The sequence below is a fragment of the Vigna unguiculata genome, chromosome 6 (assembly GCF_037176805.1).
Source record: "Vigna unguiculata cultivar grain cowpea cultivar isolate G323 ecotype 2 chromosome 6, ASM3717680v1, whole genome shotgun sequence".
NCBI lineage: Eukaryota > Viridiplantae > Streptophyta > Magnoliopsida > Fabales > Fabaceae > Vigna > Vigna unguiculata.
In genome coordinates this window covers 5,642,478-5,657,442 of record NC_140797.1, presented here as the reverse complement: position 1 = coordinate 5,657,442, position 14,965 = coordinate 5,642,478, and the positions used below count along the sequence as shown (strand labels likewise).

Below are 14,965 nucleotides of genomic sequence, written 5' to 3'. Positions count from 1 at the left end.
TTTGGGAAAAGGAATTATCATAAATGCGATTCTTTACTTATATCCCTATTTTAATTATTTAAATTAATAATATCCGGTCGAGATGTTACAGTGAGGAATTTAAGAAGATAACATAATGAGTAATTGTTTGACCTAGGCTGCTTACTTTGGTAAGTGGTGGGGAATTTAAGAAGATAACGAGTAATTGTTCGACCTAGGCCACTTACTTTGCTAAGTGGTGGGGAATTTAAGAAGATAACTTAATGAGTAATTGTTCCACCTAGTCCACTTGCTTTGGTAAGTGTAAAGAAGATAACTTAACGAGTAATTGTTCGACCCAGGCCGCTTACTTTGGTAAGTGGTGGAGAATTTAAGAAGATAACTTAATGAGTAATTGTTCGACCCAGGCCTCTTACATTGGTAAGTGGTGGGGAATTTAAGAAGATAACTTAAAGAGTAATTGTTTGACCTAGGCCGCTTACTTTGGTAAGTGGTGGGGAACTTAAGTAAGATAACGTAATTAGTAAGAGTTCGACCCAGGCCACTTACTTTGGTAAGTGTTGAGGAACTTAAGAAAATAACGTAATTAGTAAGTGTTCGACCCAGGCCGCTTACTTTGGTAAGTTGTGGGGAACTTAAGAAAATAACTTAATGAGTGAGTTGTTCAACCCAAGCCACTTACTTTGGTAAGTGGTGGGGAACTTAAGAAGATAATGTAATTAGTAAGTGTTCGACCCAGGCCGCTTACTTCGGTAAGTGGTGGGGAACTTAAGAAAATAACTTAATGAGTGAGTTGTTCGACCTAGGCCGCTTAGTTTGGTTAGTGGTGGGGAACTTAAGAAAATAACATTTGATCAATAAAATATGTGAAGAACCCTTATTTTTATTCATAATGTTGGGGTGCCTCGTTAAAAACTCCCTGGCCAAAACCCTCCTTAGGGAAAAAATACCAAGTGAGGAAAAAGAGTGTACCTAGGGTTACAGGTTGTTGGGGGTCCACGTGTATTTATAAAGTCATTAATTATGTTTTCCCTTCTTATGGGTTGGGCCCCCTTCGTTGCATTGAGCTAATATTCAGGTTCTAAATGGGCCTGGGCCAAGCCTAAGCCCTATGTTATTGAGTTGACACTGGAGGCTTCGCTGCAATATTCCAAGTTTGGGGTTAACGGTTCTTTCTTATGCGCTATTCTTTGAAGTAGGCGGCTTGATCCGCCATGTGTGTTGTCTTATTGAGTTAACCATCTTTTTACAACTGAGCTAGACGTAGGCGATTTAGACCGGGCAGTTACCCAGGATCTCCTAGGTATAGTACAATTTTTATTTTTTTTATTTTTTTATTTTTTTTTATCACTAACATTTTCTTTTTCTTTATTTTTTTCCTAACATTTATTTTACTTTTTAGTCATTTTTATTTTTTCTAAGCATAATTTTTGTTTGAGGAATTTTGTTGTGAAATTTGTGAAACTAGTTGGGAAACACTTTGGCTAAGGAAAGATAAGGTACTTAAGTTGTCCACTGAGACGCACATCTCTTTCTTGGAAGTCTACTCAACAACCTTTGAACTTATTTCTTTTCAGAAAACCTCTCTAAAAAATGAAAAATAGTTTTTCATATGAAAATAATTAACAGTGTGATTTTCAAGTGAACTATGATTATTATCCGCAACAACCATGTGATTCATATGATCATTAGCAACAAATTGTCACACCTACTTCTACACCTGATATAAGTGGGTTAACTTTATGACAATTTAATGACCTATATCCTAGATCATCTTTTTTGGGATATGAGCAACAACCACCATGCCATGAGCAACAACCATATTCTGAGTATCCACTCCAGCCATCATATGTTCCATTTGGTTCTCAACAACAATAACATGCACCATCATAATAAGTTGCAGCAATCAATGGACCACCCTATAGGGGAGTTGTGTTAATAATGGATGGATTGAGAGAGAAATTCGACATCATAGATGAAAGGTTGCGAGCTGATCAACGATGCAAAGATATTGAGCAAGAATGGTATGGAAATGATAAAGTATTATACACCATGATGGAGGATGCAAGTAACAACAACTTTGTAGAATTACTTGGTATTTTTAACACCACCTTCAAATGCCATCCGAGATTTGCTGAAATCCTAGAATTTAGAGCACTTCGTCATGAAATAGAAGATATGCTTCTAAAGTTGGCCATTAGAGATGACCAAATGTCAGAAGATTTAAGTCAACTAATGAAAGATAAATCTATGGAGGCCACCTCAGAAAAACTTATGAAGGCGATAGTTGAGCAAAGGGATGAAATGATAATGTTAAGGAGCATGAATCAAAGGATGGAACAATTGAGCACTGATGTGAACGAGTACACGATTCAAATGTTATATCAACCAACACCAGAATCACATCACATTGATATATCTACTGATAGATATAATGATGCTCATAGTAATATGTCTACTGATGGACATATTAATTTTACTAAAGATGTTGCTGATGAAGAAATTGAAGATTCTCACACTAACATATCTACTAATGGATATGTTGATGATGCTCGATGTGAATATAAAGTTTTCTCTGTTAATGATGATAGGAGTACAAATGATCTTTTTCATGAGCAAAGTTATGAGAATAATACAATGGAGGACCCAAGTGAAGTTGAAGAACCAACGATATTTGAAGATGCAATTGAAGCATATACTACTACAACTAGCTTGGTTAATGATAAAGCATTAGAGTCAATTACTTCAGATGAAAATGTTTGCTCACAAGATGAGATTATGAGGATTACTGATGATCCTGTTAACCATCCTAATGCACTTGATGATGCTGAAATTGAGTTAAAGTCACACGTTCCATATATCAAGTTTGTTGATGTGAATGATGAAAATAGATTTTCATTGGTGATCTTTGTTGACATGGCTGCGGAGAAAGAAGATAGGTTGCTCCAAAAGGAAAAGAGGTTAGATTCAAATTCTTTTGAAAACATTGTTGATAGAAAATTAAAAATGCATGCATATTTGTTTTTTGTTTTTTATTTTAATGAAAAATTTATTTTTTTTTAAAAAAATATGTGTTTTTGTTTTTTTCAATAAAAGTGTACAAGCTGATTTGTACTTAAAAATATTAAAGAAAATAAATTTTGACATATGGCTAGATTGAGCCAAAAGTCACACAATTTTCTCTCTCCTCCCTAAAATAAGTCCATCAAGGAAAATTTTTGAAATAAGAGTTGGGGAGACGAACCGTAGTTAGGATTTCCTTGTTTTCAATAAAAATATTGACATTGGATTTTTGGGATTTGATTCAGAAACTGGGATGATCATAATTTTGGAAAAATAAGTGTCTTGTTGATATGAATGGATTGCTTATGTGATTTGCTAATTGAGTTTATTTGAAAATTTCTTGATTAGATCTTTTATGAAAGAATTTGACCTTGTGAATCTTGAGCCTTAATGTAAAGGATAGACTGCCATGTGTCATTCTTATTTTTCTTGAGTGACTTACTCATGCTTTGTTTATACTCAAATGTTTAACTTGATTCTTTTGTTGTGCAACTTAGGGGAATGGGCATGATTTGATATGACTGAAGCATTTCTTGTTTTTAGCTACTTGGCCAAATAAGCTAATAAAGGATTGATCCCTACCAAGGATGATGGCCCATGGCACATGCTTAGAAGAAAGGGAGTTCATTGATCCCTTTCTTTGCTTTTATTTTCTTTAGTTTAAAATTCCATTAAGTTGGCTTGGTTGACTATTTTTAAGTTGACTTGTTGACCTTGAATTTGGGTTGACTTGTTGACTCAAAGGATTAGCTTAACCTAAAGCCAACATGCTAAATTAAAACTAACTTGTTTTGTAGGTTCATTAAGAGGTGGGACAAAGAAAGACAAGTGGTGCATTTAGATGGCTTTTGAAGAGCACATGTGGAGGAAAGAGAAGGAGCAAAGCTTTCTAGAAACATCTAGAAAGGATGACCACATGCCTTGGCCACCAAGAAGTCTAGAAATATTTAGAAGGAGCATCCACATTGCCTTGACCAAGAAGGCTTCTAGAATGTGTCCATGTGCTCCTTAGTTAACCTACTTTCTAGACTCTAGGTTTTGTTATTTGTATTGTAATCCTTTTTAGCTTATTTGCTTTTGGTAAGAGGCCTCTAGATACTTCTATTTAAGGGGACCTCTAAGACTTGTACAATGGTTGAACATTTTGGAGAAATTAAACACCTTTGTGTATCAACCATTGTGAGAGTCTTCCTCCTTAGGGAGTGCGGTTCTTTTAAGCCTTATCTTGAATCTTGATTCAAGTGGTGGCACACATCCACTCATCTTCAAGGTTGCCATGGCTTCTTCTAGCGTAGCCTTATAGTGGCATGCTTCTCACATTTTTATCATTCCTTTCCTTTCCATTTTATGCTTTCTTCTTCCTTTGTGTGTGTGACTTGGGTTTTACTCTTTTTTTGTATTGTCCACTCTTATTTGTTTTGAATCAATCCATTCTTCTCTTCTCTAGCACCTTGGAAAGGAACCTTCACATCTAGATAGCTTGCTATCTTAATGTCCAGTGGGATTTCCTTGGTTTTCTTAATCAATCATCACCATATTCAATAATCTTCTAAAAGGAACAAGATAATCCTACATCATTTGGTATCTAGAGCTTAGGTTGTCCTTGAATATAGTGTTTTTCATGTTCTAACCTTGTCTTGTGTAGCTATCTTTGAATTGTTCACATAAAAACAGTGATGGCAGCAACGTGTGCGTTTCTGAAAAAACTACTGCAACTAGCTCAGTGGCCCAAAAGTAAAGTTCTTTATATCAAAGGAAAGCCCTGTGAGTCTAGTTTCCAACAAAAAAAGAATGAACGAATTTGGAGTTCTGTGGAGAGAGTTATGATCAAAGGAGTGAGCAAAGGTCAGAGCTGCCGAGAATACGAAAAACAACGTTTTCAGGTTATGTTGTGGCAATTTTGGCTTCGGTTTTGTGACTCTTTTGCTCCTAAATGTGGTTGGATAACATGTCTTTGGATGCTTAGTCATTGAGCTTAAATTCCATGAGTTTAAATGCATGATAGCTACATGTTTGTGTCTTTGTGTATGTCATGTTGTGTCTTTGAATGTGCCCAACTTTTGCTTGAGTCATATGTCATATATTAGCGTGAAGTTTTCTTGTTCTTGTTATTCCAAGTATTTGAATATTGCATTCACTTTATATCTTGCTTGATGTATGCTCCTAGAAATTGATTTTGGCCTAAATTTTTTGGAAACTAAGTGTCCAACCCACCCAAAAACACCTCTCTCATCATCTTGTGAAACTAGTTTTTGAAAGAAGAAAAATTTTGGTACACTTTTACCATTTTACCGAGAGCAATATGGCTCTTTGATGAACCAAAATTGTGTTTTCACTAAGTGTTATGCTACTAGTTTTCATCTTTGAGTGTAGGGTGATATTGGCTAATTAGTTCCATGCTTAAACTTGGTTATGATCTTTCTTGGTGTATGCATGATTTGAGACTTGGTGATGCATAGTTCAATTATTTTCCAATAGTCTTTTCATGTGTTTTTCTTGCTTGTTTTGATTTAATGTTTTGTCACCTTGATAACCCTTCCTTAGAGTTTAACTTTATTGGCTTTAAGTAATTTTATTGCTTGTCTTTAGGTTCTTTGTTTTGTCTTAATAGTTTTCTTCCTTTGAGTGTAGTGGTTGAGCCACTTGAACTTGTCTTGAAAAGGTTTCCAAAAACTTTGAAAGTATTTCACTCCTTTTTGGTGGATTTGAGTGTAGCCTTGCCTTGTTGCTTTGGGGGAGAGTGATCTAAACACTTGGGTGAATTTCTTTGGACCATACTTGGTCTCGGGTTTGGTTATCAATTGCCACTAACACCTCCTTTTCTCGGATTTTGAGTTTTCTTGTAGGAAAGTGAGATGGTGACTCCCATGGCCAATCAAGGTGTATTGGTAGACATTGGTAAAATCTTACAAGAAATGGAGCTTAAGAGACAAGAAGATAAAGAACAACAAGAAAGAACCCTTCAAGTTTACATGCAACAAATGCAACAACAATTGCAACCATTCCAAAGAGAGGCTAAGAAAAGAGAGCATTCTAGATGCCAACCATCACAAAAGAAGGAAACTCCAAAGATTCCTAAGTTCTATGGTGGATGTGATCCCAAAATCTACCTTGATTGGGAAGCTCAAGTAGAACAAATTTTCAATGAAAATCATGTAAAGGATCAAACACAAGTTGATCTAGTAGTGTTAGGATTTTTGAAGTATGCCGAAATTTGGTGGCATAAAGTTTGTAAAAATTATGACCAAGGACCACCCGTGGCGTCTTGGATGGACATTAAAACTCTTATGTGCGCTAGATTTGTTCCTCCCTTCTATAGGAAGGAACTTCTTTTGGAGCTCCAAAGGCTTCACCAAGGTCCTATGTGTGTGAGTGAGTACTTTAAAGAATTGGAGTCTCAAATGTTTAGGGTTGGAATAAAAGAAAGGTTAAATTACTCTTTTGGTCCCTCTATTTGTCATGAAATTTCATTATGGTCCTCAAGTTTTTCGTTGTCTCAATTTGGTCCTCATTTTCTTAAAACTGACTCAATTTGGTCCTCACCGTTAACTTTGACCAAAGGGTGTTAAAGTCAACGCCACGTGTCAATTTTTTGGTTTTTTTTTTTAATTTTTTTTAGTTTTTTTTTTATTTTTGACACATATCACTTCACAGTTGTGCCACGTGTCAAAGTGACTCAATTTGGTCCCTATATTTGTTCTTAGTTTCAATTTAGTCCCAATTTTTGTAAAAATGAAGTAATATTGTTCTTCCTTAAATTGTTACTAAATTTACTTTTTTATAAATTTTATGGTGATATTCTTACTAAAATTAATGTTTTTATTAAATATTTCTATAAATATTTTAAATTAATTTTAAATTCTACAAAAAACATTAGACTTTGATTTTGTTTTGAACTTGAAATTTAGTTCCTAAACTTATGTGTGACAAGTTATTTGATTTTTAATTTTATAATATGATACACTTGATGCCTTTATATATGATGACAAAATTGTTAACTTTTGAAATTAAGTTTAGGGTTTAACTTTGTTTAATAATAAAACTAAAAAAAAATTATTTAAAAATATTTCTACAAATATTTAATAAAAACGTCAATTTTATTAAGAATATCATCATAAGTTGTATACAAAGATTAAATTGAGTCTCAATCTAAGGAGGACAATATTGCTTCATTTTTACAAAAATTAGGACTAAATTGAAACTAAAAACAAATATAGGGACCAAATTGAATCACTTTGACACGTGGCACAACTGTGAAGTGACACGTGTCAAAAAAATTTTAATTTTTTTTAAATTCAAAAAAAAATCAAAAAATTCAAAAAAACCAGAAATTGACACGTGGCGTTGACTTAACACCGTCTGGTCAAAGTTAACGGTGAGGACCAAATTGAGTCATTTTTAAGAAAATGAGGACCAAATTGAGACAACGAGAAACTTGAGCACCAAAATGAAATTTCATGACAAATAGAGGGACCAAAAGAGTAATTTAACCTAAAAGAAACTAACAAAGAAAAAATGAAAAGGTTTGTGAATGGTCTTAAGAGAGACATACAAGACTAAGTAGAGTTGTATGAGTACTCCACTCTTCAAAATGTTTTCACACTTGCCCTTAGGATTGAAACTCATTTGAAAAGAAAGAATAGGGCAAGGAATAGTTACTCACCCAACCATTACTATAGTCACTCACGGAAGGGAAAAGCTAAAGAGAAACATGATAAATCTCCTTCTAAGTCTCACCAATCACCATCAAGTAAAAATAAGTAACCAAGTGGTCACACTCACCATTCCACTTCTTAAAGATCAAGTTCCATTAAATGTTTTAAATGTTTTGGATATAAACACATTACTTTGAATTGCCCAATCAAGAGGACAATTTTCTTAAAGAAGAGTGATGATGAGAGTGAACATTTTTCTTCCCCTTCCCCCCAAAGTACTTCTTCCCACACTTCTTCTTCTTTAATTGAAAGGACTAAACCCCTTAAAAAGTGCATTGTTAATTGTAAGGCGCCAACTAGGGAAAGTTCCCAAAGAACATGATCCTTCGCAAAGACAAAAACTTTTTTCATGGAGGGTGCCTTATCAATGACAAGATATGTCCCTTCATCATAGATAGTGGAAGTTGTGTAAATATGACTAGCCCAAGGGTGGTGGATAAGTTTAGCTTGAAAACCATTCCTCATGCCAAACCCTACAAGCTATCATGGATTAAGGAAGAAGAAATAAAAGTAACTAAACAATCCTACCTCTCCTACCTCCATAAGCAAATGGGGACAAAAATAAAATAAAAGATGAAAAAGAAAAAGAAAAGGGGCAAGCTTTCACCAAGGAGTTACTTACCTACAAAAAAGGTTTTTCAAAGCAAGAGGTGCAACACCACTCTTCATTCTCTTCCCCAACAAAGAGAGATGAACAAAAACACAAGCAAGAAAAGGATGGTGGCATTAAAAAGAAAGAGGCATCTCCAAAACTAGTGATGAAATCATTAAAAGTTCTCATCAACTCAAGTCAAGCTCCATCAACAAAGACTTCAAGAATTTGAGGTCAAATTCTTTCCAACAAGGGGAGAATAATAAGGGATTGATCCCTACCAAGGATGATGGCCCATGGCACATGCTTAGAAGAAAGGGAGTTTCTTGACCCTTTCCTTTGCTTTTATTTTCTTCAGTTTAAAATTCCATTAAGTTGGCTTGGTTGACTATTTTTATGTTGACTTGTTGACTCAAAGGATTAGCTTAACCTAAAGCCAACATGCTAATTCAAAATTAACTTGTTTGGTAGGTTCATTAAGAGGTGGGACAAAGAACGACAAATGGCGCATTTAGATGGCTTTTGAAGAGCACATGTGGAGGAAAGAGAACGAGCAAAGCTTTCTGAAAACATCTAGAAAGGATGACCACATGCCTTAGCCACCAAGAAGTCTACAAACATCTAGAAAGAGCATCTACATTGCCTTGGCCAAGAAGGCTTCTAGAATGTGTCCATGTGCTCCTTTGTTGACCTACTTTCTAGACTTTAGGTGTAAGACCTGTGTAATTTAATTAATTAATTAATTAAATAATTAATAAATACGGGTGGGAAAAGTATTATGACATTAAATTCTTATTGGTATGACGTGGAAAAGTACTAGCTCAAGTGGTTGAGAGTACTTTGATTGTGTGAAAGGACTTAGGTTCAAGTCCTATGTATGCCAATTTTGTGTTATTGTTTGTTATTGTTTTAAATATATGTACTGGCATGAAATGTGAATTGGTTGAATGGTCTGGCATTGAGTTGGCATTGCGTGATTGTGGGTTCAAACCTTGGTAAACCCAAAGTAAACTTTCTTTTTACCAATAATTCTTTTAGCATGAAGGTGGAATGGCATAGAAACCCTAGATGGTTAAGGGGCAGCCATGGGTAGCTGAAAAATAGACCAAATAGGCCAAATAAATGGTAATTAACATCACCATTATGCAATTTTCGTTTTGTGAAATTAAACCCCATTAAAGTCAAGTTAAAAGGGAAAATTGTGGTGAGAGTGAGGGTTTTGGCAAGCTGGGATTGTACTTAGAGTTAGAGCACGAAAATTATTGAGATTGGTGAGGTTTGAGTGAGGTTCCGGGGTTGAATTGCGAGGAAACCAAAAGGGAGGAGATTGGTGATCATTGGGAGCTCTCAAGCAATCCACCTATAAGCAAAAGGATCCAGGTTAGGGGAGTTTTCACGTTGAATTTTATGTTCTGGGATTGGATTGCATGATATATTATGATTTGTATGAACATCTTTTATTTTTGATTGGATTTATGCGTTTCTGGAAAATTTCCAGCAACCGCCTAGCGGGCTGCTCATAGCCGCCAGGCGGCACATGTATAAGGTTTTGGGGTTCCTGGGGAGGAATCGCTTGGCGGCACACTCCCAGCCGCCAGGCGACGCAAGGGGTTTTTACCAGTTTCCGGGTTTTTGAATGAAGGGCCTAGCGGTGCTGATCAAGAAGCCATGCGACATGAGCGATAGGTCTCGATTTTGATGATTTTGGGGTTCTAGGTAATTTCCAGTCGAGGGGAAATCTGTGATAATTGTTGAAGGATGATCAAATGTTGAAAATACTATTGAATGTCGTGTAATTGAGGTTTAATTGAATGAAACAGTGCAAATAGATATTAAGGTTGGAAAGTTTGGGGGAATTTTATACTATGAGACCGATTTGTGTGGCAATCCTTAGGGGAAAATTTACAGAGTAGGTACAGTTCGTATAATAGACTTCATGTATGTGAAATTTCGTGAGAATTGGGAAAATAATTGGACCCTCGTTGGTGCAATGCAAAAATCTGGAATTTCCAGTGATGCACTGCCTGGCGGTGCGGGGCTTGTCGTCAGGCGTTAGTGCAGAGGTTGTAATCTTGCTTGGCTGAGAGGGAATTGAGGGTCTGAGGAAGTTTTCTGTGAGAAAGGGGTTCTTTATGATGGAGCCTGGAGTCATGGGATTGTGAGCCTATAGAAAAAAATGAAATCACCTAAATCGTAGTTAGGTTATGTGGAGATGAGTACATGAGAATAATAAGGAATGATAGTAATTAAGATTCTGGCGTGAGGCATAAACTGGCATGAGTATTTGGAATGTCGTAGTGACTATCTAAGGTTAGTAGAAATAGGTGTATAAGATGGCGAGTTGAATTTTTATAGGTAAGCAAGCTATAAAGAGGGAGAAGGGAAGATAATTCTAGTAACAACATAGGTACTACTTGAAGTAAATGATGGAGTATACTAAATAGTAGTAGGGACAATAATATCAGGAGTGGAATTGTGAGTAAGGGGAAAACTTATGGGAGTCTAGAAAATGAAAAGGTTTCAAATACGGAACTCAAATGATTGTAGGTACATTGGTAACCAGCCAAGTCTAGGAGAATTGATGTAATTCACTTAGTGAGTATGGCAGTGGATGCTAGAATCTGGGAACCTTGAAAAAAAAATCGAAGATGGAGAACCCAAATTGGAATGTGCTGCTGTACTAGTACGACGCCTGGCAACGGTGTGAATCCGCCAGGCGATAGGTGTGTAAACAGAGGGCATTTGGTTCGCGTGCGCCTAGCAGCATGAGTGGGTCCGCTAGGCGATGACTTCCCAATAGGGGATTGCAGAACTGTGTGCACCTGGCGGTGAGGGACCTTCCGCCAGGCGGTACCTGCAGCTAGGTTGAATTTGAGGCATTGTGTGCTTGGCGGTTCGTGTCTCCTGCCAGGCGGCCTGGAAGCTGATAATGCCTAGCGGTACGTGTCCCCCGCTAGGCGATTTGGCTACTATAAGTCTGAGTCATTGGACTTTGTAGGTGTGATCTACTTGACTTTTGGTGATGCTTCAAAGGTAAGAATGTTGGGTTCCTTGAGTTGAGCTCGGATGTAACATCCCTACGGAATATTACTGATATAAAATAAATAAAATTCGAAGTATAATAATTGTCACATTTAATATGCATTATTTCCCAAAACACGGGAAATTTAAAACTTTAAATATATGAGTCATAAAACCAGGAGTCCATAATTCATAAAACTAAAATAAAAATCAATGGCTCCTGCCAAGTTTACATAATGTTCTCAAGGATAAAATAATAAACATAATACATATGTATCTACAAAATATCCCATGCTAGCCCTTGCTCCGAGTCTAAGCATCTCCTGGCCCACCTGTCACATCATCTGCTCCCGGATAACAAGTTACTCGATCATTGCCACACACACACAAAAAAGGTGAGCTATGCACAACATATATAAAAAAAACATGAGTATAAATATGTTTCCCAACCCAAAATAACATAACTAATTTCATATTTCATAATCACCCAACCATGACCTCATAGTCCTTCATGAGTCATATGCATGAACTAGGTCTTGGGACTACCCTGTGCTCCCACGAAACTGACTCATTCGTGGTCCAACCCTATGAGCCTATCCTACTCATAGTCCTGCCCTACAGACTCCTCGTCTGTAGTAAAAACATCCAAGTATCACACTTGGACCCTGGCACGCACGCAATCACCATACTATGGACTCCTCGCCTAATAGTAGCCGACGGGAACATCACAGTTCCTTGCCCATCGTGCGCCCGACACATGCAATCACCATACTAAGGACTCCTCGACCATTAGTAGCCGACGGGAACTCAACCAGTTCCATGCCTATCATGTGTCCAACCATCGAGCACATTCCAAACCCCTAATGGACTTAGTCCTTCAAGCCCAAACATCACACCACATGCATATACAATCTATCCTTATGATGAACAGCCAAAACACACACTCACAAGCACAAGAAACATAGTAACTCGCATAAACTTGCTTAAGCTATGGACCTCTCGCCCAAGCTAAGCCCCCAGCCTCGCTTAGGCTAGCTCACCTCGCCTGAGCGAGCTTAAAACAACAACAACACCAAGTTATCTCGCTTAGGCGAGTTCATCTCTCGCCCAAAAACACAATTCAACTCGCCTGGGCTGAAATACACGCGAAGCACTAAACATGACCAAGACATCTCGCTTAAGCGAGGCCATCTCGCCTGAGCGAGACTCTGGTTCGCTCAAAACCTATAAACTCTTCGCTTGAACGAGAAGTCGCGCTCAACATGCGCAACCTCAACACCATCTCGCCTAGGCGAACATCTTTCGCCTGAGCGAGAGTACGTGTCGCTCAAACCCAATCCACGTCGCCTGAGCGAGACGCTCTGGTAGCAACAGGGTTTGCGTCTCTGCTAATCTCGCCTAGGCGAACCAAGCTCGCCTGAGCGAGAAATGCAGATACCCTCACTGATCACGCAATCGACTCACTCCAACCTTGTCCAATTCGCACCACAAAGTATACCACAAACCCAATCCACGTCGCCTGAGCGAGACGCTCTGGTAGCAACATGGTTTGCGTCTCTACTAATCTCGCCTAGGCGAACCAAGCTCGCCTAAGCGAGAAATGCAGATACCCTCACTGATCACGCACTCGACTCACTCCAACCTTGTCCAATTCGCACCACAAAGTATACCAAACAGAATTCGAGCATACCAAATCAATTTACACAATATGCAACATCAAATTGGCATAGTATATACTCCAGAAAGTCCCCAAAACCCAATTTTCCACCCCATTCACCCCTCTTTTTCATGCATTTAGCCCAAAATCCAAAACACATCAGTACCAAATTCACAACCCCCAATTTCCATCATAAGAATTACCTGCACAGAAATCACCCCTTGATTCACGACTTCCCTCTTGCTTCAGCCCTTTGCACACTCAAAACCTATTTGGTAAATTCCGAGCTGCCTTGGCTGCCCCATTCTGCTAGGCTTTTCTTTACCCCTTCACATTCATACCACAACTATTAGTTAGCAAAAATAAAGCTTATTCTTTGCCCACCAAGGTTTGAACCCATGACCTTCCACTCATAAGGCCATAGCACAACCACTATACCAAATCCCATTTGGTGATACTCACAAATCAACAATAGTTTACAATACCAATCACATACTCATACATATCCTAAAAAAATCAATAACAAAATAATTGGCATACTTAGGACTCGAACCCAAGTCCTCTCACACAACCAAAGTACTCTCAACCACTTGAGCTAGTACTTTTCCACATCATATTAAACAACAATTAATGCCATAAAGGCGTCTTCTAGCCGCATTTATTAATTAATTAATTATTTAATTAATTAATTTTCCTGGGTCTTACAATTCCCCCACCTTTAAAAGTTTTCGTCCTCGAAAATAGAACTTACTAGTAAAGAGGTGAGGATAGGACTTCCTCATGAGATCTTCCATCTCCCAAGTCATCTCTTGGGTTGCCTCGTCCCAGAGAACCTTCACAGTCCGAATCTCCTTCCCTCTGAGCTGTTTAACTTGAGAATCTAGAATCCTCACTAGTCCAACTCTAAGAGTCAGGTTCTCACGCACCTGAACATCATCCTGCTCCAGCACATGAGTAGGATCCGCCACGTAATTCCTCAACTGTGATACGTGGAAAACATTGTGCAGGTTTCCCAAGTGAGGTGGCAATGCAATCTCATACGCCACCGGTCCTATTCGCCTCGTAATCTGATATGGACCGATGAACGAGGGGTCAACTTCCTCGACTTCAAGGCTCTCCCAATACCTGCTGTAAGTGTAACTCTGAGGAATACGTGGTCACCCGCCTCAAACTCGAGTGGCCTCCTCCTCTTATCTGCATAGGATTTCTGCCGACTCTGAGTTACATGAATCTGTTCCTGTATTACCCTTACCTTCTCAATGGTCTGTTGTAAGAACTCTGGACCAAGTACCACAACTTCCCCATCCTGCTGCCAACACAAAGGTGTTCGACACCTCCTGCCATACAAGGCCTCGTACGGTGCCATCCCGATGCTGGAATGGTAGCTGTTATTATAAGTGAACTCCATTAGTGGTAGCACATCACTCTAAGTCCCGAGGTGATCCAGAACACACGTTCTTAATAAGTCCTTCAGAGACTGTATGGTTCTCTCAGACTGGCCATCCATCTGAGGATGATATGTCGAGCTCATTCTCAACTGAGTGCCCAAAGTGTTCTGCAACGATTGCCAGAACCTCGAGGTAAACCTCGGATCTCTATTTGATATGATACTCTTAGGCACACCATGTAATCTGACTATCTCCGTGACGTACAACTCTGCCAGCTTATCTAGGGACATCTTCTGATTAATAGGTAGAAAGTGAGCGCACTTCGTGAATCTATCCACTATTACCCATATAGAATCATGCCCCCTCGCTGACCTCGGTAGATGAGTAACAAAATCCATGGAAATGTTGTCCCATTTCCACTGAAGAATCTCAAGAGGCTCTAACATACCACCTGGCCTCTGATGCTCTATCTTCGCTTTCTGACACACTATACAAGATGCCACATAATCTGCCACATCAGTTTTCATACCTGTCCACCAGAAAGTTGCCT

At 38.2% G+C, this 14,965-nt stretch overlaps 1 protein-coding gene across 1 annotated transcript; it reads right to left on the bottom strand.

Annotated features, from left to right (window-relative positions):
* Window positions 1-13,295: 13,295 nt before the first annotated feature.
* Window positions 13,296-14,393, bottom strand: LOC146885433 (uncharacterized). Its single transcript, XM_085674925.1, has 3 exons — window positions 14,181-14,393; window positions 13,779-14,094; window positions 13,296-13,354 (listed from the first exon to the last, which is right to left on the bottom strand). The coding sequence occupies exons 1-3, from the start codon at window positions 14,391-14,393 to the stop codon at window positions 13,296-13,298; spliced, it is 588 nt and encodes a 195-aa protein (XP_085531051.1).
* Window positions 14,394-14,965: the final 572 nt, after the last annotated feature.

Bases quoted from the DNA above. Each gene is read 5' to 3' on its own strand.
- LOC146885433 (XM_085674925.1), bottom strand. From the start codon at position 14,393: ATGGCACCGTACGAGGCCTTGTATGGCAGGAGGTGTCGAACACCTTTG. The intron at 14,095-14,180 runs GTATTCCTCAGA...GGTCCATATCAG, and splicing joins AGTTTGAGGCGGGTGACCAC to ATTACGAGGCGAATAGGACC. The intron at 13,355-13,778 runs GTAAGTTCTATT...ATGAATGTGAAG, and splicing joins CTATCCTCACCTCTTTACTA to GGGTAAAGAAAAGCCTAGCA.